Here is a 22,584-nt window from a genome sequence, read left to right as displayed (position 1 = left end):
TACAACTGAGCTTCATAATTACCCAGGAAAGAAAGATTAGGGGGAATGCTCTAAATTGCTTAGTCTCTGGTGAATATATAAATCACAGAAAACAGTTTTACTTTTAAATTGAGCCACATGACAGAGTTTATAGTAAAAGTCACTTTATAAATTACGCTATTTGGGCGCATGTAAAAGCTAGGATTTGTAGCCTAAAAACTAAGGAAATGTTATTGTAGCACATAGCAAGAAGTCCAGAGGTAAGGTGGATTTCATGGTTGGTTGACTCAGTGATCATTTCTTTCTTTCACTCTGCTGTGTCATCATTATAGAATTGACTACATTCTTTTACTTCGATAAATTGGCTTTAATATTTGTATACATTACATGCAGATATTCCAGAAGTATAATAGTAGATTTTTCTTTTCTGTATGTCTCTTTAGAAGTAAGGAAAAATTGCCTGGAAGTCTCCCAGAAGATTCCTCATGTTTCATTAGCCAAAATTGGGTTCCATACCATTCTTAAACTAATCTTTGTTGAGGGCCACGGGAATAGGGCTTCATAATTATTTATGTATGTATGTGGGGATGTATGTAGGGAGTTCAGTCTCCATACCATTACAGTAACTAGTGTAACAACTTAATAAGTAGATAATGAGTTTATCGATACAGCAGAATCAGGAGTAAGGAAAGCGTGGTAGAACTTTAGTACCAACTCCACCATTTAAGTAAGAGCTGTGTGGTTTTGGTTAAGTTTCTTACTTTTTTTAAATACACATTTCCGGGTTTATAAAATGGAGATGATAATGGGTATTTCATAGGATTGTTTTTAGAATTAAATGAGATGAGACAGCATAAATTCTAACATTTGGTAAGTGTTCCATAAGTATAGTTTTATTACTGCTGTTAGTACTTTTATCTTTATGTAGTTTTGTACTCAAAACTGTATAATAATGGAATTCACATGTTAAAGTTAGTGTTCCCTTTTCCTGTAAATGTATCAAGGACCTAGACCAAAATTGTTAGAGCTCTATTTTCTTCTCTAGTTCTCTTGGATATGGGTGGCAAAAAGAACTGGCACAAAGCACTGTTGGGGGAAAGAGATTGGGATGCAATGAATCCATGTCATTATAGGATGTAAAGATTAAGAATTTCATGGTTGAAATAAAGACAAGTGGTGGGAGGTCACAAAAAGAAATTAAAATATAATTCTCCTAATCTTAAATTATCCTTTCCTTTTCCCAATTATATTTATAATAATGATATAAATGATTTTTTAAAGCTATATAAGAGATTTTTAAAAGATATGTAAGGTATTTTTTCAATGAAGTAGCACATTTATACAGATTATTTATTTTTATTTTCTCCTGCTTCTATTTTGCAGCCTTAAATTGTCTTATGACTTTTTTCCCCCTCCCAGTTGACTCCCTTTTCCTCCTTTCAAGGTCTCTAACCCTTTGGTAATATCACATACTTGTCCATTGAATGCAGCAATGACTTTGTATCTAATAGGTGCAGTAATGGTGAGAAACATAGTACGTTTAATATGAGCTTCCCCTAAAGCAATTTGTTTGCATGGTTGTGCCAATTAATATTTTACTATTTATAGTTGGGGTAGCATGAAGTGAAATTGAAGTGATGCATATTTTATGAAAATGTGTTTTTTTATTAGTGACATATTAGTAATTTCTCTTAATGTCGTCTTTTAAATTTTAATTTTTTTCTATAATAAATAATGTAAGTAGTTAAGGTATAATTCTTTCTCATTCTTCAATATTTGCAGATGGCTTGTTCAATCAGTATATCAGTCAACAGGAATATAAACCACGATGGAGTCAAATCATTCCCAAAAGTACCAAAGGTAAGCCATACCTTCTAGATTGTAGTTCTGTTTCTTCAATGTCTCAGTCTTCAGTTTTCCCAAGGTAGTTCACGTGTCATAGTACTATGTTAATAAAAAAGATGTTGGCCAGGTGCAGTGACTCATGTCTGTAATCCCAGTACTTTTGGAGGCCGACGCAGGAGGATTGCTTGAGCTCAGGGGTTCAAGATTGGCCTGGGAACATGGTGAGACCCTGTCTCTACAAAAAATTAACTATACAGCCGAGTGTGGTGGCTCACACCTATAATCCCAAGACTGTGGGAGGCCAAGGTGGGCAGGTCACCTGAGGTTAGTAGTTCAAGACCAGCCTGCCCAACATGGCAAAACCCTGTCTCCACTAAAAATACAAAAATTAATTAGCTGGGTGTGATGGTGTGCACCTGTAATCCCAGCTACTTGGGAGGCTGAGGTAGGAGAACCACTTGAACCTGTGAGGCAGAGGTTGCAGTGAGCTGAGATTACACTATTGCACTCCAGACTGGGAGACAGATAGAGACTCCATCTTAAAAAAAAAAAAAAAAGCCAGATACGTTGACAGGCACCTGTTGTCCCAGCTGCTTAGGGTACTGAGGTAGAAGGGTGGCTTGAGCCTGGGAGGTCGAGGCTGCAGTCAACCATGTTCATACCACTGCACTTCAACCTGGGCAGCAGAGTGAGACTGTGTCTCAAAAAACAAAACAACAACCATAACAAAATAAATAAAAAGCAGATGTTTAAAACAAGACATAGGTTCCTTAACCAGGTAGTAGAATTCGTTGTTATATTAAAATTTTCTTTTTAAACCTTTTTGTTTTACTGCCATAACAGAAGGTTGGGCAGCTTTTACACAGAATATCATTATAAACTGCTTTGATAGATGCATGGTATAAAATTATAGGCTGTGTTGTATTGCCATACGCATGTTCTTGAAAAGCTTAAGTTCTGCAAAATTGCTTGCTAAACCTAGCAGGGCATATAAGAAAAATAGAAAGGCAGAAGACCATTCCAAATCTGTGGAACTTTATAACCAGCTACTAATAAAAACTAGTGTAATAATTATAATAAAAATTAATATCAGTGCATTTAAATCTTCAAAGGTACTTATATTGAACATCATAGTGTGTTTAGACTTAAGCCCTGGGCTCATGCCTTCATCTTTGAAATGTGGATCCTGGAGGGCATTTGCTTCTAATAAAGACTGTTTTCATCAAAACTTGAAATCAGATCCAGAGTATAGTCTTCTTCATGAATCCCTTATTTTCATATAAGGGGGAAGTTTTTGTCACTTCTTAATCTGTACTCACTGCTTTGCCAGATAGTTAACATAGTGGAAAGTGTAGCAATTTCTTAATGCAACTGTTTGCATTAAAGGAAGACAGTTCTGTGGATACTGAGCTTTTTTCATTGTGGTCTTCATGTATTGCTAAGGACTTCTCTTTAGTTGTGAGAAAGCTTTCTCCTGATAGTGTTGCACATTAATATGCAGGGGGAAATTGCTCAAGAACCTCCATAATTGATGTTAGATGAGCATCATTCTCCTATTTTATCAGTCATGTATGAGGTAATTTTCTTTAAAGACACATATTATTAGCAAACAGACTGTAATTGTGTATTTGCAAACTAATGGATTCAACATATAAAATACATACTGAAAATGGATTCATTTTAGTGCTTTCTTTTTTCCCTCAGACCTCTCAGGGATGAATATGCTTTCTTAAATCTATTCTTAAAAATGGTGATACTGACTAATGGGGGAAGAAAAGAAGAAAGGGCAAAACTTCAATGATAATAAATTGCACAGTCTAAAGGCTTAACTATTAGGAGAAAGGATTTGAAGGGAACTTCTGGACGATTAGCCGCTGAATACAGTAGTAATGAAAAGCTTCAGTTTTGTGTCTTATTTTCTGTATATAAGAACTGACATTTCAGTCATTTTCATAGGACCCTTGTGAAATTAGTATAAAATTGGATATTCTCCATTTTACATTAGGAGAAAGCCAATACAGGGAAACTTATTAGCCAAAGTAATATATTTCAACTAATAGGAGAGTTATGAAGAAAGCCTTAGGCTTTCTAGTTTATATCAGCTAAGACATTAGAATCTTATAACCTTTTGAACTACCGAAATGAAGTTATAACTTTTTTTTTTTTTTGGGATGGAGTCTCACTCTCATTGCCCAGCTGGAGTGCAGTGGTGCAACCTTGGCTCATTGCAACCTCCGCCTCCCGGGTTCAAGTGATTCTCCTGCCTCAGCCTCCTGAGCAGCTGGGATTACAAGCGCATGCCACCATGCCTAATTTTTTGTATTTTAGTAGAGACAGGGTTTTACCATGTTGGCCAGGCTGGTCCTGAACTCCTGACCTCAGGTGATCTACCCACCTTGGCCTCCCAAAGTGCTGGGATTACAGGTGTGAGCCACCACGCCCGGCCATAACTTTATTTATGTAAGATTTGGTGTAAAGTAAGATTAGATACAAGTTGAATAATAGTGTTCTCTTTTGGAAGTTTAAATAAAGTTTTACTGATTGTATTTAAACCTGCCTATTAAATTCTGACGGAAATAAGAATCAAAGTGAAGTAAATCTTAGATTTCTTTAGTCAGTACTTAAATGAAGTAGTTGGTAAATTAGGTGGGAACTGATTGTTGAAATATTGGCACAAAATTAATACGTTATACAAAGTTATATAAAATAATTATACAAAGTACAAAATTGTACAAAAATTATACAAAATAATTGTACACATTATACAAAATTAATATCATTAATATAAAACTTGATAACATCTTTGTTTTTGTAAATAGTTTAATAACTCAACTTTAAAACTGCTCATTATACTAATGAACTATGCCTAGAATATATACAGGAGATCTAATTTTGTAATGTTTTTGACCTTCACTTTGGCACCCAAGGGGCTTAGAGATTTTTGTTTTATGTTTTTGTATAATATTTTGTGTCTGCTGGTTTGTGGCATTGATCATAAATAAATCAAAAATAACTTCCAAGTTCATTCATGTCCTGAAAGCATTTGGAAAAAAGAACAAGATTATTATAAATACAGATTTGAGTCATACTGTTACTTTTATGAGTCCTTTTACTTATTCTTAATATTTTGAAAAAATAAGTGTGGGTTATTTTTACTACTGATTACAGACTTATGAATAAATTTACTCTGGGTATGCTGTTGTTTGTTATTCCTTTAAAAGAAACTGTTATTTCTACTAAAGGTGATGGGGAAGATAACCGACCAGGAATGAGAGGAGGCCATCAGATGGTTATTGATGTTCAAACAGGTGAGTAGCAGTTGCAATGGAAAACAAAATCTTCATTGGCTACAGGCATCATCTAAACCAGGCAGTGACAGGTAAGGAAGGGTCGGGGGTTGGGGTGGGGAGCTCTTACACAAATGAAATTAGATTGCCTAAAAAAAGTGTAACGTGGGCTTTTATGTGTGTATGTGTCTAGTTTATATGTGTTGTATTTTCATGGAAAACTGGTGTACTTCTGGATTTTTGTTGCGCTTATATTGTAGTAGAGTAATATGAGAATTACTGGAATAAAGAGAACTAAGATACATTTTCAGAGGAAGCAGATATCAAATTAGGCAGCCAAGTGTTGGTAAGTCCATTAATTGCTAAAAACTTTTCATAAGCCTGTAAATAATTTCGTTGTTTTAGTTGTTGTTTTTTGTTTTTGTATTTTTTTCCTGCCTTTTAAATTTTGTTCTGAAGCTTGGTAGCAAACATGTTTCTTAAGTTTCTAAAACCTAGGAAAACTTAATTACCATAATATTTAGAGGTTAATGCCAACATTATAATAGGTCTCAGATTAGCCGCTTAAAAAGCAAATAATACCAATAATCTAGCATAGTTATATGTTATTATTGGATTTCAGAAAACTTTACTGCATAGAATACCACTCTTTCCAAGAGTAATGAATGCTCAGTTCTACTGTGTATTATGCCAACTCATATTGCTTCGGGAATAAAATAATTGCTCTGGAGACTCATAAAATAATTAAGAATAAAAATGGTTACAATGTAGATACTAAGTCTTCTTGACATGAATTTATTTTCATAATTTTTGTAAGAAGAGAAATTATAACTTTTCTTTTAAAATTAAAAGCTAAATTTCTATGATCACCTCTGAACTGGTTTGAGACTGTTATTAGGGTCTCTTTGGAAAAGGTTCATTTTAAGGCATATAGGAATTGACTTTCTTAATCTTGGTCCCTCTTTCCGAATGCCTTTCTGCCCTACAGAAATAGGCTTGAATTAGCTATAGAGTCTTAGGCATCTTTTTTTTCTGCCTGAGAGTATAATAAATATTCGTATGCTTATTTACTAAAGAGCCAGATTTATATACAAATTGTTTTTTTATCCAGAATAATTAAATAATTTATGAATACAGACATGATAATTTATTTTTAGATTGTCTGCAGTAGCTTCCCCTTTTTTTGAACATAGAGTAGAATTTATAATGCTTTTCTTTTTTCTCCAGCAGTACTATAAGGAAAATATTATTAAACACGCCCCCCCCCTCAACCTTTTTTTAAAATAGAGATGAGGTTTTGCCATGTTGCCCAGGCAGGTCTTGAACTCCTGGGCTCAAGCAGTCTGCCTGCTGGGACCACCCAAAGTGCTTGTATTACAGGTATGAGCTACCATGCCCAGCCCACCCTTTCGAACAAATTTGGTTATAGTATGCTATAATAATATACTAAATTTATGTTTATTTGAGAAGAGCTTTTACCTTTTAAAGCAAAATGCACTTTCCTTAAATATAAAAGTAATATGGTTTACTTTAACAATTAAAGCTCACCTTATCTGGGGGAGCAGAAGGAATTTTCGTAGTGCTTACTGCGTTAATTATTGATAGGTAAAGTACATGTGTAAGAAAAGACAAAAAAATTCTCTTTTTATAATCCATGAAATGTGAAAACAGAAAATTATTCAAAGAATAGGCAAATGTCATGACAGAACTTAGTGTGAGCAAGTCATTGAGAATTAAAATCTAACTTTTCAGGTCAGAGATCTTTGAAATACTTACAGTAAAGTGATAAAGGCCTAGATACTTTTCTTTCTTTCTTTCTTTCTTTTTTTTTTTTTGTTTTTTTGTTTTTTGAGATGGAGTCTTGCTCTGTCTCCCAGGCTGGAGTGCAGTGGCGTGAAGGCCTAGATATTTTTCTATAATATTTTTGTTTTATGCATTAGCAAACTCTTGATGGTCAGGGTCCTTACCCCTACTCCCTTTAAAAAAAATATTTCAGCTAGGCACAGTGAGTGTCTCATGCCTGTAGTTGCAACACTTTGGGAAGCCAAAGCAGGAGGATCGCTTAATCCCAAAAGTTCAAGACCAGCCTGGGCAGCATAGTGAGACCCCCCTCTATATAAGAAATAAAAAAAATCAGCTGAGTGTGGTGGTGTATGCCTGTAGTCTCAGCTACTCGAGAGGCTGACTCAGAAGGATTGCTTGAGCCCAGGATTGGAGGCTACAGTGAGCCATCATCACACCACTGCACACCTGCCTGGGCAACAAAGCAAGACCCCGTCAAAAAATAAAAAAAGAAAAAATGTTATTTGAGTAACTACTAGATTTACTTTAGAAATTATAAGAAAGAGTAGTGAGAATGACTATTATAGTCACGGAATTTTCCTCCAGATGGACCTTTAAAGGAGTAATGTCTTTTTGATAGCTTCTAAGGGGTTTTTATACGTTAGCGAAGGTGTACAAAGAAAAATCGGCCTATATCCACACTTCAATATTGACAGCAGTTTATAGAAAGCTACAGAAGTACTTTGGAAATACACTTTTACGCAAATATTTCTACCACAGGAAATCTAGGGAATTACCCTGTTAGTAGAAAATTTTTTAGTTAGAGCCATTTTGCACCCATTTAGAGTGTTTTCTTTTTTTCTTTTAATCGTTATGAATTCTGGGTCAAACTTTATTTAGGCCCATGGTGGATGACAAAACTAGATTTTTCAGCCTTAAAAAGGAATCATGGGTGCTCATTTAATATACATTGTCCGTTGCTCAAGTTCTCATGCTTTTCAGTATGTTACCATTGCCACGTATAGTGTGGAAACAGTACTAACTATATGTGGACATTGAGGTCGAAAGGATTTCACCAGATTCAGGTGATCCTTGTTATCAGTAATAGAGATGGCATATAAAACATTTGGAGGTGGAATTCCTCTTTTGTTTTCTTGTTTTCGTTTTTTACATTCAAAAAATATGTTTCCAAGAAGAGCTGTCTGAAACCTTTTGTCGATATTTTGATATCTTGGTATAGAAATAGAGACAGAAGTGATGATTCCTTTTAAATTTATCATTTACTATAGAGGGGAAGACTAGAAGGACACATACCAAAATATTGACCTTAGTTATGTCTGGTGGTACAATTACCAGTGGTTTAAAATTTTTTTATTTAAAATGTATTTTTAAAATTTTCTACTTTAAATTATAAGTTGGAGAAAATTTTACTCAATAGCATTCGTTTTAGGAAGAGAACTGTATGTATTGGTGAAGGTACTTTGGAGTACAAAGTAAAATACTGAGACCTGATTGTGGAAGGAACTATTTTTGCAACACTGAGAAAAATTGTCTCATTAGGATCAGAGAAAGGGAAGAAGAAATAGAAAGAGATGGCTGGGTGCGGTGGCTCATGCCTGTAATCCCAGCATTTTGGGAGGCTGAGGCGGGTGGATCATCTGAGGTCAGGAGTTCTAAACCAGCCTGGCCAACATGGTAAAACCCCATCTCTACTAAAAATACAAAAATTAGCCGGGCATGGTGGCAGGTGCCTATAATCCCAGCTACTCAGGGGGCCGAGGCAGGAGAATTGCTTGAACCCAGGAGGCGGAGGTTGCAGTGAGCCAAAATCGCGCCATCACACTCCAGCCTGGGGGACAAGAGCAAGACTTTGTCTCAAAAAAAAAAGTTGGAGATAAATCGGGGGTGTTCAATCTTTTGGCTTCCCTGGGCCACATTGGAAGAAGAATTGTCTTGGACCACACATAAAATACACTAATGATAGCTTATGAGCTTAAAAAAAAAATCACAACAAACGTCTCACAATGTTTTAAGAAAGTTTACAAATTTGTGTTGGGCCACATTGAAAGCCATTCTGGGCCTCGTGCAGTCCATGGGCCGCAGGTTGGACAAGCTTGAGATAAGTGGTAGTAGAGCCAGATGGATGGCAGAATGCCACATTTCATGACATGACTGTTTCTTTACTCACCAAATTCTTAGAAGTTTTCTCTAGTAAAATTGATTTTGGAGTTGATTTTTATTTATTTTGTGGTAGAAACTGGTGAGACAATTAGGTTTGGGGTTCAAACTGAGGTAGGGCAGTAGTGAGGCAACTTCTGTGGATTCCAGTGTCTGGAAGCAGAGAGAAATATGAGGAAAGATGCCCTGGGACTCAATAGGAAAAGCTCTGAACTTTCACAAGACTGAAATTACGGTTCAGGTTAAATTAAACAGGTCTCTGGTTGTGAGCGTGGGTAATCCAGGAATCTGATCAGGAGAAAACAAAAGAAACCAGAAAACACTATTCAGAAGTCTAACAACTTTCACACCGCGGCATTCCCAATCTTTTGTCTCAGCCAGCTATTGCTGTCAAGTTTTTGTTCTGTTCTCTCGCCTTGGGATATATTTCATGTTTGTTTACATGAAGCTTCATGAATAGGTTTTAAGGGGGCCCATGATAATCTTTAAATGGTGTGCAAAATTTTTGTCTTTGTGCAGTTTTCTGGGAATATTCATTTTATATATATATATATATAAATTTATATATATAAAATGTATATATTTATTTTATATATATATATATATATATTTTTTTTTTTTTAAGACAGAGTCTCGCTCTGTTGCCCAGGCTGGAGTGCAGTTGCATGATCTCGGTTCACTGCAACCTCTGCCTCTGGGGTTCAAGCAATTCTTCTGCCTCAGCCTCCCGAGTAGCTGGGGTTATAGGCACCCACCCAGCTAATTTTTGTATTTTTAGTAGGACACTGTTCTGCCATGTTGGCCAGGCTGGTCCTGAACTTCTGACCTCAAGTGACCATCCTGTCTCGGCCTCCCAAAGTGCTGGGATTACATACATGAGCCATTGTGCCTGGCCTCATTACAGATATTCTTAAAGAGCTTAATCCCTTAATTTTTGACATTTTATGGTAAGTACTGCTGAACCAGGTATTCAAATAAAGTGTCTTCATACAGGTGATATTCATTATTGAACAGATATTATTACAAAGTAAAACATTGCCACCTTTCTACTATTCTTGTTTTTTTTCCAGAATTTTTGTTGCTAGATCAGAGGTATGTGAGAAAGAGAGTGGTAAGAGGTGAAGTCAGAGAAATAGCTGGGGGGACAAATTGTGTTGAATTTTTTAGCACTTTGTTTGGGACTTTAACCTATGTGCAGAGTGAAGTGGGAAGCCATTGTTGGGTTTAAGAAACGCTATGAACTGACCTTGCAGTTTAACAAAACAAATTGAGTGAAGAGCAGTGAGTCCTTTACTTTAAGGAGCCTGTTGCTCATCTGAGAAGTGATTATAGCACTGGGTTATACCAGAATGGTAGTAGTAATGTTGAAAATTCGTCACATTTTGGATGTATTTTAAAAGGTATCATATAGAGCTGACAGGATTTTTTGAGGAACTGGATGAGGAGTGTGAGAAAAAGAAGCTAAGGATGACTTAAAGTTTTGACCTGAACAATTAGAAAAATGGTGTAACCATTCTCTAAGATGGGTACAAGGATCCCATATGGTGGGTTGTTCAGCAACTTGATTTTAGACAAGTTAAGTCTGAGATGCCAGTTAGACATCTACATAGGTATGTCAAGTAAGCAGTTGGATATATTAGTTTGAGGTTCAGGAGATAGATCTAAGCAAAATAATAATTCCCTCTGTATTTATGTAACACTGTTCAAACCGTTATTACTACAATAATTTCCACATTGTTTTAGAGTTGTTCACATAGGTATTGTGTATACCATTGCTGTCTCTCCAGCTTCCCAGCCCCCATGGACAAGGGGGAAGGCCAAGGATCTTGCCTCATTTATTTTTATGACTATAGGGCCTAGTATGGAGTAGACGTGTACTAAATATTTGTTGGATTGGATCAAAGTTTTAAAATTCATTTTCCTTTGGGTAGAAAGAAAAATATTTACTTGGAAACTGTTTTCAGATACTGCTGTAAACCTTGATAAGTAGATCAGGTTATTATGTCATGTATTATACTATACTAATATTTTCTGTGGTGGATCTGTTTTATTGGTTATATTCAAACATATTTAAATTTTCGGATTCTGCTTGTTATACCATTTAGACTATGCTTCCCAAAGCTGTAATTATCATTACTTTGGGATCTAGGTAGAAAAACTAAATATAGAGCTTTGCATTTGTTAAAGTAAAATTTGTTGCTTTCTGAACTTGGTTTGGGCTCAAGTGCAGAATCTGGTATATCCTTGGGTTTTTCTCTCCAAAATTTCTTCTATGTTTCTATTATGACTATTAGTAGCATGATTTACTGAGGGCTTTCATATACTGTTAGTATTTATTTAATCATTTAGGTACCATAGCTGTGTTATTGATCAGCAATTATCTTAATTATCAGGTTGATCTTAATCACTTTCAAAGAGATTGTATTTATCATCAATCTTTGAAAGAACCTTTCTAGTCGGATCTTAATGATATGGCAGCCAAATATAATAGGTAGGTGTTAAGTTTGTGGGAAGGAAAGATGGGTGTCTGACATCCCTGAGATTGAATCCTGGCTTTAACCTTGACTTCTTGTTCAATCTTGAATGAATTGTATTGATTAAAATGGTGATAATAAACTAAGTAATTATGAGAGTTAAATGAAATAATGTATTTTATATATGCATATAATATTTATATAACATGCATTTGATATGCCATATATTAATATGCAGCAGTGATTAATTATGCTGAGATAATTTTATATAACTCAAAGGAACTTTTGTGTTTTTTTGTATAATTGGACAAAATTTCACTACGGAAATGTTTTAAAGTAATTAAAAAAATTTCGAAAAAGTTTAAAACAATTTGAAAAGCAGTGTTGAGGGGAAAAAGTAACTCACTCATAATTCCACATTCTAAAAAAATCAATGTTATTTTGGTATATTTGTTTAATCTTTTGTATAATTAGTGCCTTAGGGAAGGGAAACCATAAATATATTTATAATATTTTTGAGACAAAATACTAAAGTACATATAAGAATATTGTTGATGAAGATCAGGTAGGTTTAGTAGTAAAGAATAACTTTCTCTAAGTAGAGTTTGAACAACCAGGAAATTCCATGTTAACAAAATTGGTGCATAAGTAGTAAAATATAGTTTAAAGAAGCTCAGTTATTACTTTAAATATGCATTTTGAAGTTTTCCAGCACAAGAGTTCTTTATCTGTTGAAGTTAGGTGCAACATGTTGTCTATTTGCAAATTTTTTCTAGGAAGAGAATCCATGGCTTCAGATAATCAAAGAGACTCTTACTAACTCACAAAATTAAGAACACTGGCCAGACATGGTAGCTCATACCTATAATCCCAGAGTTTTGGAATGCTGAGGTGGAAGGATCACTTGAGGCTGGGGGTTCGAGATCAGCCTGGGCAACGTAGCAAGACCTCTGTCTCTACAAAATATTTTTTTTTAATTAGCCAGGCATGGTGACACGTGCCTGTAGTCCCAGCTGTGTGGGAGGCTGAGGCTTGGATAGCTTGAGCCCAGAAGTTCGAGGCTGCAGTGAGCTATGATTATGTCACTGCACTCCAGTCCAGGCAACAGAGCAAGATTCTGTCTCTAGAATTTTTTTTTTAAAAAGAACACCTTCACTAGAGTAAAACTTCATAAAGTTAATTTCAGCTTATTTAACATGGCTTATATTTTAAAGCAATTGTTGCTTCCCGGTGTTTCATATACCTTGTTTTCTTAGATATTAGAAACTTAGTAGTATGTAGATTTTATTTTCTTTTTTTAGTCTATAGGGTTTTTTCACCCCATATTGCTGCCTTCTCTAAGGATACAGTGACCATTTTAAAAGGTGTATGATGGCACAAATTTTATTATTTAATTTTCAAAGCTTTCTTCCATCCTAAGGGAGTCCTATCATTCATGCCATGGTAGAGAAGGAATGTTGTATTTTGTCCTACTGGATTTGTCCTACTGGATCAGTTTTATTAATTGTAATCCCTGTACCTGGCATCTCTCCACTTAAGATTCTTCAACTGTGACTTGGTTTTCGACTGGGATAAGAACAGTGAATAGAAAGAGAGAAAAGCCATGTCTATTTTGTTTCAGTGTGGAAGTCTCCTGAGTTAGAAATGTATTAATAAATTTCCATTGTGTTAGGCTGTTCCTTGTTGTGTAACTCTCATTACATTTTGAGAACCTACAGTTTAAGCCTTTTTCTTTCTCAACCAGAGCAGGTACGAAGACTTAGGCAAAGCTCTAATATTTGGTATCTACAAAAGAAGTTGATGGAGAGTTGCTTGTCACTTGGAAGAGCCCTTCTGTAGAAATTTGAACCTTTAACTATTCTATAGCAATTATATGAAAGTGCTTTTATTTATTATTATTTATTTTTTTATTTTTATTTTTATTTATTTATTTATTTTTTTGAGACGGAGTCTTGCTCTTGTCATCCAGGCTGGGATGCAGTGGCGCAATCTCAGCTCACCGCAACCTCCACATCCTGGATTCAAGCGATTCTCCCGCCTCAGCCTCCCGAGTAGGTGGGATTACAGGCATGTGCCACCACGCCTGGCTAATTTTGTATTTTTAGGAGAGCCAAGGTTTCTCCATGTTGGTCGGGCTGGTCTCGAACTCCCGACCTCAGGTGATCCTCCCGCCTTGGCCTCCCAAAGTGCTGGGATTACAGGAGTGAGCCACCACGTCCAGCCTGAAAGTGCTTTTATTTTGTGGTACCACGTTCAGTTTTTCTTGATGTTCCTTAAAGAAACTTGAAGGGAGTGCCTAAACATGGGTTTTGGTTGCTATTACAAATTTATTCATGTGGCTGTATTTCTGAAAGTAATGTGCATCTTTCTTTTACACAGTTAACAGAAAGTAATTCTGAAATGCAGACTTCATTAAGAGTACAAAGTATATTGTCATAGGCATAACATTCAGCCTTTTAGCAAGGAAAGTGACTGTATGTTGAATTCACCCAAAAGATTTAGATAGTGTTGTAACCATAGCTTTACGTAAGAATACAGTTCTATTTAAAAAGAGAGGCAGTGAATCCAGTTGATAATCTGCTGGGTCATGATACTTCAAGGGGATGGCTTAAGAAGGGAAGGGTAAAGAGCATATAAAATATTTTTCCCCTTACCATTTATTTCTCTCTTCAAAAATTGTCATGTTAATTTAAGTCTTACTAAACTTCACTTTTAGAAGGATTTAAACTCTTCGTCTAATTATTACAGAGTTTTATTTCTGTCTTAAAGATAAATTTGTGTTTCTTAAAACCTTTTTTTAAAAAAATTTTGTTTTTCTGTCAGTGTCTAAACTAAGAATTAAGGTAACTTATTTCACCAGCCTGTTAACCCTTCCCCTACCTCTTCTTTTTGATACATGAATTTTGTCTAAGTTTTGGGTCAGGGCTATGTCAATGCATAGTATATGCATCCTATACAGTGTCAAAGTGGAAAAACTGAAAAACTGATTTAATTGCAAAAGTAGTGTGCCATCTTGTGGAGGGTTATGCAATCAACACAGTCTGATTTATCCTAAAAATCAAAGTAGAAGACAGATATTGCACTTGGGCACTAAAAATAAAAAGCTGTTCCATTGTGCAAAAAGACACTGAGATGTCTTTATATACCTTAGATTTCTACATTATTTTTAGTGTATATAAGATGTGTAGATTAGTACTACTGGTAGTAGGTAGCTCCAGAGTTTGTTTTATACTAGTACCAAATTGGTACATGTAGTATACCAAAGAATATGGTTGAATTTTAGTTTTTGTGGCCTAAGTAATGAAAAATAGATTGATTGGTGATTGATTGACTCAGTGTTTTAGAATAAAATTTGTTTGACATTTCGAACATAAGCTATTACTGGCCACTTTACCTCCAATCCCTGTCATTCTCAACTCCTTCAGTCAGTCCTGTATGCTGCAAGTTCTGATGTTACCTTGTTACCCCTCTGCCTAAGATCTTCTGTGGTTTCTCCACTGTCTGTGTGAAATCAAGTTCAAAGCCCTTATCCTGTTATTTAATCCCTTCCATGATCTGGACACTGCCTGTCTTTTAACCTCCTCTCCACCTCCTACCTATGTGTTCTTTTAAATCAAACAGTGTATTTATTCATCATACAGTTTAACCATTTAACATGCGTTATTTAATTTAATTTAATTTAATTCTCACAGCAGCTTTATGGGATAGATACTGTAGCACATCTTAGAGATTAAGAAACCAATAGTTAAGGAACTGTGTGGTGGTCGCATAGCTGTGGTGATAGAGCCAGGATTGTAGCCAGGATTTGCCTGACTAGAGTACACCTTCCGTAAAACGCTTTTGATGTGTTTTTCTGTCTCTATACTTTTGTTATTCTTTTTTTTTTTTTTTTGGTTTTTTTTTTTTTTTTTTTCCCTTCCTGCTGGTGCATAGGTCAAATACCACTGTCACCATGAAATCTCTTCTGAGTCCCCTCAGCCAGATATACTCTCTTCCCTCTTTTGAACCCTCAGGTGCTTTTTACCTTGTTTACCTTTCTTATGACATTTAGTCTGCCTTGCATTATGTTGATCTGTTTGCCTTTTGATATTCTTGACTAGATTGTAAGTTCCTTGAGGATAGGGACTGAGGACTATGTCTTCTTTCTTTTTAATTCTCTAAAGTGCTTTGCTAATTCTCAGTACTCAAAAAGTGTTAAATAAACATTCCTCAAAGTGCTGGGAGAAATGGATAGACACTATAGCCTATACCCCATTCAGAAAAAATATAGAGAAGGGGTGAAGGGGTTGCTCCTTGAAGAAGATCGTACTGCCCCAGATGTAAATGAATTATTATAGAACGTCTAAGCACGAGAATGAGCTTCCCTAACCAATCTACTACCTTACTGCAAATATTAATGCTTTCTTTTTTCTCCTTTTTACTTCCTTACTTCTCTCTACAGTTCTCTCCAGTTATATCCATAATTTTTAAAGGTCTTTGATATCCTTTGTGCATTAAATAATACCTTTTCTGGTGTCTGTTTCCAGATAATAGTTCTTCTTTGCATGACTTAAATAATTAGATGAATTAATTAAAATTTTTGTTATGCATTTTCATTCAGGTATGTCAGAAGGCTCAGTTTCCATCCGATTCATTTAATTTTACTATTAAACTTCAGCTGGGACCACAAAGCCTTCATGGATAGGAATGACATCTTGGCTTAATTCCATTAGGATGCTTACTGCGTGCCAGATTTTATTTTGCTCAGCTATCAATGAGGCTGTTGTGGAAATGTGGGTTTTCTTTGCTGTGAGAATTTATGCGTACAAAGAGACCTGCTTTTCAGAAAGAACATTGAGAACCCAGAGCCCAAGAGGAAGGGTTATTAAAGTTAATGAACCAGGGTAACCTTATCCAGAGGGTACCCAGAAACACTGTAAAACAAAAGGTCAATTGCTATTGCTATTTTAGTTATATGCCCCCTCTCCAGGCTTCAGAATTTAACAGGGTTAATTTCCTTTTAGTGAGGCCTTGGCAAATAATTTTTAAGCCAGATGAAAATTCTTTAATTTTTTTTTTTTTTTGCTGTAAAATTATGTGTCTGAGTATTACCGTGTGCCATTTTGGAAGCAGAATGTTACTTAACTGATGATAATGGATTGTTTTATAGTTCCAAGATAGGACAGTTTTTTTGGTAGTTTGAAATAATTGGCATTATTTCACACTTATACAGCGCCAAAAGTGTTTTATGTACTGAATTAGGCATGTAGTCAGTTATAATATCATTTTTATTGTACTTAGTAACTATAGAGTATTTTTCATTTTATGCATATTTTAAAGGTAGAAGTGATGTTCATACTTGTCAGCCTTCAGAATGTTTTCATGTAACTTTTTTTTTTTTTAGATGGAGTCTCGCTATGTTGCCCAGGCTGGAGTGAAGTAGTGCAATCTCAGCTCACAGAAGCCTCCACCTCCTGGGTTCAAGCGATTCTCCTACCTCAGCCTCTTGAGTAGCTGGGATTACAGATGTGTGCCACCATGAAAGGCTAATTTTTGTGTTTTTGGTATAGATGGGATTTCACCATGTTGACCAGGCTGGTCTCGAACTCCCGACCTCAGATGAGCCACTGTGCCTGGCCTCATGTAACTTATATCTGAAGGACTTCACAACACTGAAATTTTGCAGACGAAAAAACTAAAACCTAGGAGGTTTAAATGATCTGTACTGATCACCCAGTTAGTACTAGAACTCAGTCGTCCTCCAGTGGCCTGTTCTTATCCAGAAAACAGTGAAACATTTTTTTTTATTTCCCCAGGTATTTGGGGGATAGAAGAGACAAATCACTTGAAAAATTTACTTAGAGTTTGAAATTATATGCAAATATGACAGCAATCTTGTAGAAGATAGCCTAACTCTGTGAATGACAAAAGGTTTTCTTAAATAGTCTTCTAGTATTTCCAAGTACACTTTGAATTGTAACCCTGCATGGTGGGATATAACTTGGATGGCAGCTTCCATATATACAGGCCTAAGGCGTGTTAGTTAGAGAGTACATGACTTTACAGTTTTCATATAGTGTTTTATTTAACATTAAAAGATAATCATTGGTGAGCTTATACAACTGGTAGACTTAAAACAGTTACAAAGGGGGAAATATTTGAAGAAAGGAAACAACTTTTTTTTATGTTTTATTTTTTGAGACAGAGTCTCACACTGTCACCCCAGGCTGGAGTGCAGTGGCGTGATCTCAGCTCACTGCAACCTCCGCCTCCCAGGTTTAAGTGATTCTCCTGCCTCAGCCTCCTGAATAGCTGGGATTACAGGTGCCCATCACCACACCTGGCTAATTTTTTTGTATGTTTAGTAGAAACGGAGTTTCACTGTGTTGGCCAGGCTGATCTCAAACACCTAACCTTGTGGTGCACCCGCCTCAGCCCCCAAAAAGTGCTGGGATTACAGGCGTGAGCCACCGCACCCAGTTGGAAATGCACTATTATTGCATAAAGAAGGGGCTAGATGGGGTGGGTCATGCCTATAATCCCAGCGCTTTGGGAGGCTGAGGCAGGAGGATTGCTTGAGGCCAGGAGTTCAATACCAGCCTGGACAACATAGTGAGCCCCTGTCTGTACCCCCCCACCCCCCAGAAAAAAAGTTAGCTGGGCATGGTGGCACATGCTTGTAGTCTCAGCTACTCAAGAGGCTGGGTTGGGGGGATTGCTTGAACCCAGGAAGCTGCAGTGAGCCATGATTGCACCACTGCACTCCAGCCTGGGCAGCAGAGAGAGACCCGGTCTCAAAATAAATGAATAATGAAAATAAAGAAGGATCTATGATACACAATGTTATATGTAAAGATTCATTATTCACTGAGCAAGAAAATCAGTTTTGTCAGTGATAAAGTCTGTGAATATAGTAGACATTTCAGAGTCAGAAGAAACCAAATTCTCAAGATACTTAGAATGACTTAAAGGATAATTTCTGATGAGTTAAACGTACCACCATATATTTGGAAAAATTTTCCCCAGTTTTTATAGGAATATCAAAGCTATGGATCACTTTTTCTTAAGATATCTAATTTTAACTTAAAGCTAGTTTTAGCCATTGTTTTTGATATAGCAATAGAGAGAAATTACCTTTAATACGACTTTTTTCAAAAACAGCTAAATGTTCTTATGCTATACTTTTACACTGTATATTCCTCTGGAGTTTTTATTTTTTACAATCTGAATTTTAAAATTCCATAGCGGATAAAAAGTGGCTGCATTATTAAGAAGCTGGTAAATGTAAAGTTTTCAAGGCCAAACACAGAAGCTCCAAACCAGCTGCACATTAGATTTTTCTGGGATACTTTACAAATACAGACTCATTTTTACCCATTGAAAACCTGTGCAATCAGAATCTTGGGACATGCCTCCTACTTATCTGTATTTTTATAAATCTCTCAAAATAGTGGTTCTGCAGCATCCATTCATTCGTAGGATATACTAGTCTAGTATATATTTGAGAGAGTTACCAGGTTAACATTTTTATTTTAAAATTTATTTAGATGTGCCTTCTTAAGTGGTCTTAGAAACAGCTATAGGTTTGGGTGCCTATGCTTATTTTGTCCTTTATTTTTTTACACATATTTTTCTGATTTTCATAGAGACTGTTTATTTGTTTGGTGGCTGGGATGGAACACAAGATCTTGCTGACTTCTGGGCGTACAGTGTGAAGGAGAACCAGTGGACATGTATCTCTAGAGACACTGAAAAAGAGGCAAGTTCTCAGACTTTTCATACATCTCTATTACAGTAGGGACGTAGATGTGCACTTGTTTTTCGGCGTGATTATATTCTTCACTAATGTCTATCAGTAGTAGCAATAGAGTTTGTGGTAAACAGGTTTTTTTAAGTACTCTTGAATTTCAGCTTCTATAACTGGCTCTTCAGCTACTGATACACAACCAAATCTGTATTATAGAGATAGAAATGGGGATTTTTATATCATTTTGTTTTTAAACTGCGTTAGCCTAGAAATGTAACTGTGTAACTGTCTTTTTTGCTCATGTCTCCACTACCTCTATTCTTATCTTTAACGTTCATCTTATTTTTATTTCTTCTGGAATATTGTGCTTTTGACACTCTCGCTATCTCACTATTTTGGCCCCTGTTATTTTACTATATGTCAGTTTTCATAAATGATATATATTATCTTTTATTAAAATTGTACATATGTATGCATGTGCATGTCTGCGTATGCACATATACATAAAGCATTTCCATAGTGAATAAGATGGCTTAGGTCTATGGCTTTGAATTAAGTGCATGATTATATCCTGGAGTAAAGCAAATATTAATTCATTTATTATTTTTTCAAATCATTGTAGAACATTTTAATTGCACTCTCCATTTAAACTGTTTCAGGATATAAAGTGAAAAATGAACTATAAGAAAACAGTAGGAGCCTCAAATGAAAAGGAGATAAAAAGGCCTAATTCATAACCCACTGATTTTGATCTAGGAAGGCCATTTCCAAAGATCTAGTGCTGTGTCTTTAATCCTGGGGAACTAGGTTCTTGCCTACTCTGAAACTATGTTAATAAAAACTGTTCAGGGATTAATCACTGGACAGTTTTTGTTTTTTCAAATAGATGTTGAAATTCTGATTTACTTTTCTTACCCCTGGGAAAGGATGTGTAAGTGGCCTTCCTTTTTCAGTATTGAAGTACTGTTTTCTGAAATAATTATTTCTGTCTTCAACAACAAAAGACAAATCTTTAAAAAAAAAATTAACTTTTTTCTACTAAAGTATCATAAATCTAGGGTGATGACATCTGTAATTATTCTTGTGTTAAGCCTAAGTTTCATCCTAAAATCCTTCCTCTTCTTCAGTGAATGTGTCTAATTAGTGCCTAAGATCCAACAGTTCTCCAAGTGCCTGACATGATCCAACAGGTCATCCAATACCACATTTCAAATGTCTTTTCCTCTCCATTCCTTTTGGCAGTTTTTTCAACTTTATGGTTTCTTATACTTTTTATGTCTCCATTGTTGACCTATTCTCTGTTCATCAACACAGTCTTTAAAAAGCATATTTGGGCTTGGTGTTGTGGCTTATACCTATAATCACAACACTTTGGGAGGCCAAGGCAGGAGAATTGCTTGAGGACTGGAGGTGGAGACTGCAGTGGGCCATTACTGTGGCATTGCCTCCAGCCTGGGTGACAGAACAAGACCCTATCTCAAAACAAAAACAAGGCTGGGCACAGTGACTCATGCCTGTAATCCCAGCACTTTGGGAGACTGAGGCCAGCAGATCACCTGAGCTCAGTAGTTTGAGACCAGCCTGTCCAACATGCTGAAACCCTATCTCTACTAAAAATAGAAACTCCAGCTGGGCGTGGTAGCAGATACCTGTAATCCCAGCTACCTGGAAGACTGAAGCAGGAGAATCCCTTGAACCCAGGAGGTGGAGGTTGCAGTGAGCTGAGATGGCGCCACTGCTCTCCAGCCTGGGCAACAGAGTAAGATTCTGTCTCAAAAAAAAAAAACAAAAACAAGTCCCCTAAATACCATATTTGATCCTATGACACCTCTACTTAAACCCTGTGGTTAGCTTCAGCCTTTGTTTCAGTTATCGTTTACACAGTTTATTACATTACAAGCACTCATAAAACTTCAGTGGCATAGAGTAATAAGCATTTATTTGCTCGTGAGTCTACAGGTTGGCTCAGTCATTCTTTTGGTTTTGGCTGGGCTCATTAATTTGTCTAGGAGTCAGCTATCTATCAGCTGGTCTAGCATGGTTTCAACTGGGACTGCCTGGCTCTGTTTTATATAGGCTAGCCAGAGCTTGTTTTCGTGGCAGGTGCTGGGTTGCAAAGGGGATGAAGTAGACACGAGCAATCCATCAATTTTTTTCTTTCCCTGATAGCAAAAAGCAATCATGTAACCAAGTCCAGAGTCAATTTGTGCAGGATACTATTAAAGGTCATAGATATAGGAAATTATAAATAACAACAACAATAATAAAACAATTTATCTCAGTTCCTTTTGCTTGGAAAATTTGGAGTAAAATTTGGAGTGAAAACTCCAAATTTCTCATCAAGATTTGCTACTCAATTTCTTTTCCAGCCTCATCTCCTGTGTGCCAGTTATAGTTGCTGGAATTATTCAGCTTTCTCACCTGTGTCCTTTGGCAATGTTGTTTTCCTTGTTTGGAATTAACAGAGGATCTCCCCCTAACTTTACCTAGTAAATACCCACTTATTCTTTGAAACTCAGTTCAGACTTCACTTTCTCTGTGAAGCCTTTCTTGACCTCGCCAAGAAGAATTAAAAGCTTCCTTTGATGTGCTCACTTAACCCCTTTTAATACTTGAATGGCTTACTATAATGATTGATTTATCTTCATGTTTCCCTATCTGAATTCCTTAAAAGGATGAATCACATTCTTTAAAATGTATGTATTTTAAGGATGTGCACATTCTTACTCTTTAGTAAGTAGGTGAGGTAAGTTAAATGAGAAATTAATACCAGAGAAAAAGGAACAATAAATACAAAATCCAGAGAGGTTAGGGGGTTTAAAGGTAATATTAAATGTTATTCTTCTAAAGCTGGGTATGGGTACATAACTTCATTCCGTTATTTTTTATACCATATACATATATTGTAAGTAATCTTTATAATGCAATAAGTAATTATTTTAAAACTCGTGCTGCTAAAATATAGAGATTATTTTGATGAGAACACTTTCTATTAGTTCAGGGTCAGTAGAGATAAGTAACGTGGTGATTCAGTACCAGAGCTGAGATTTATTATAGTTAATTAATAGACTCATAAAAACCTTTTGTTGATCTTTCTGTGAATTGAATGATAGTATGTATCTAGCATAAATGCTCATTCCTTTCAAAATTGAACAATTAAGTAGTTCATATATCTAATTTTCCATACCAGTGAGTGCAAGTTGCTGTTTGATGAGATCCCAGAGTATGTATTTTAGAAGCATGATAAACAATTAAAAAGCAAAATTAATTTAATTCACTTTAATTAACTTAAATATGTACCTAATAACACATT

The 22,584-nt window shown here is 35.8% G+C and overlaps 1 protein-coding gene across 6 annotated transcripts in view; it reads left to right on the top strand.

The window, feature by feature from the left end:
* Positions 1 to 22,584, top strand: part of MKLN1 (muskelin 1) — a 396,930-nt gene that overhangs the window by 295,434 nt on the left and 78,912 nt on the right. For all 6 annotated transcript variants that reach the window (XR_007723900.1, XM_050782495.1, XM_050782494.1 and 3 more), the window contains 3 exons: positions 1,762 to 1,839; positions 5,067 to 5,132; positions 19,171 to 19,283. Coding sequence is in view for 5 of the 6 variants with exons in the window: in XM_050782495.1 (XP_050638452.1) it covers positions 1,762 to 1,839; positions 5,067 to 5,132; positions 19,171 to 19,283 (257 nt within the window). In the remaining variant the exon portion in view is untranslated. The remainder of the gene's footprint in view (positions 1 to 1,761; positions 1,840 to 5,066; positions 5,133 to 19,170; positions 19,284 to 22,584) is intronic.

The sequence above is a fragment of the Macaca thibetana genome, chromosome 3 (assembly GCF_024542745.1).
Source record: "Macaca thibetana thibetana isolate TM-01 chromosome 3, ASM2454274v1, whole genome shotgun sequence".
Classification (NCBI taxonomy): Eukaryota; Metazoa; Chordata; class Mammalia; order Primates; family Cercopithecidae; genus Macaca; species Macaca thibetana.
The sequence above is the reverse complement of the archived record's forward strand: the minus strand, read 5'-3'. Positions and strand labels throughout refer to the sequence as shown.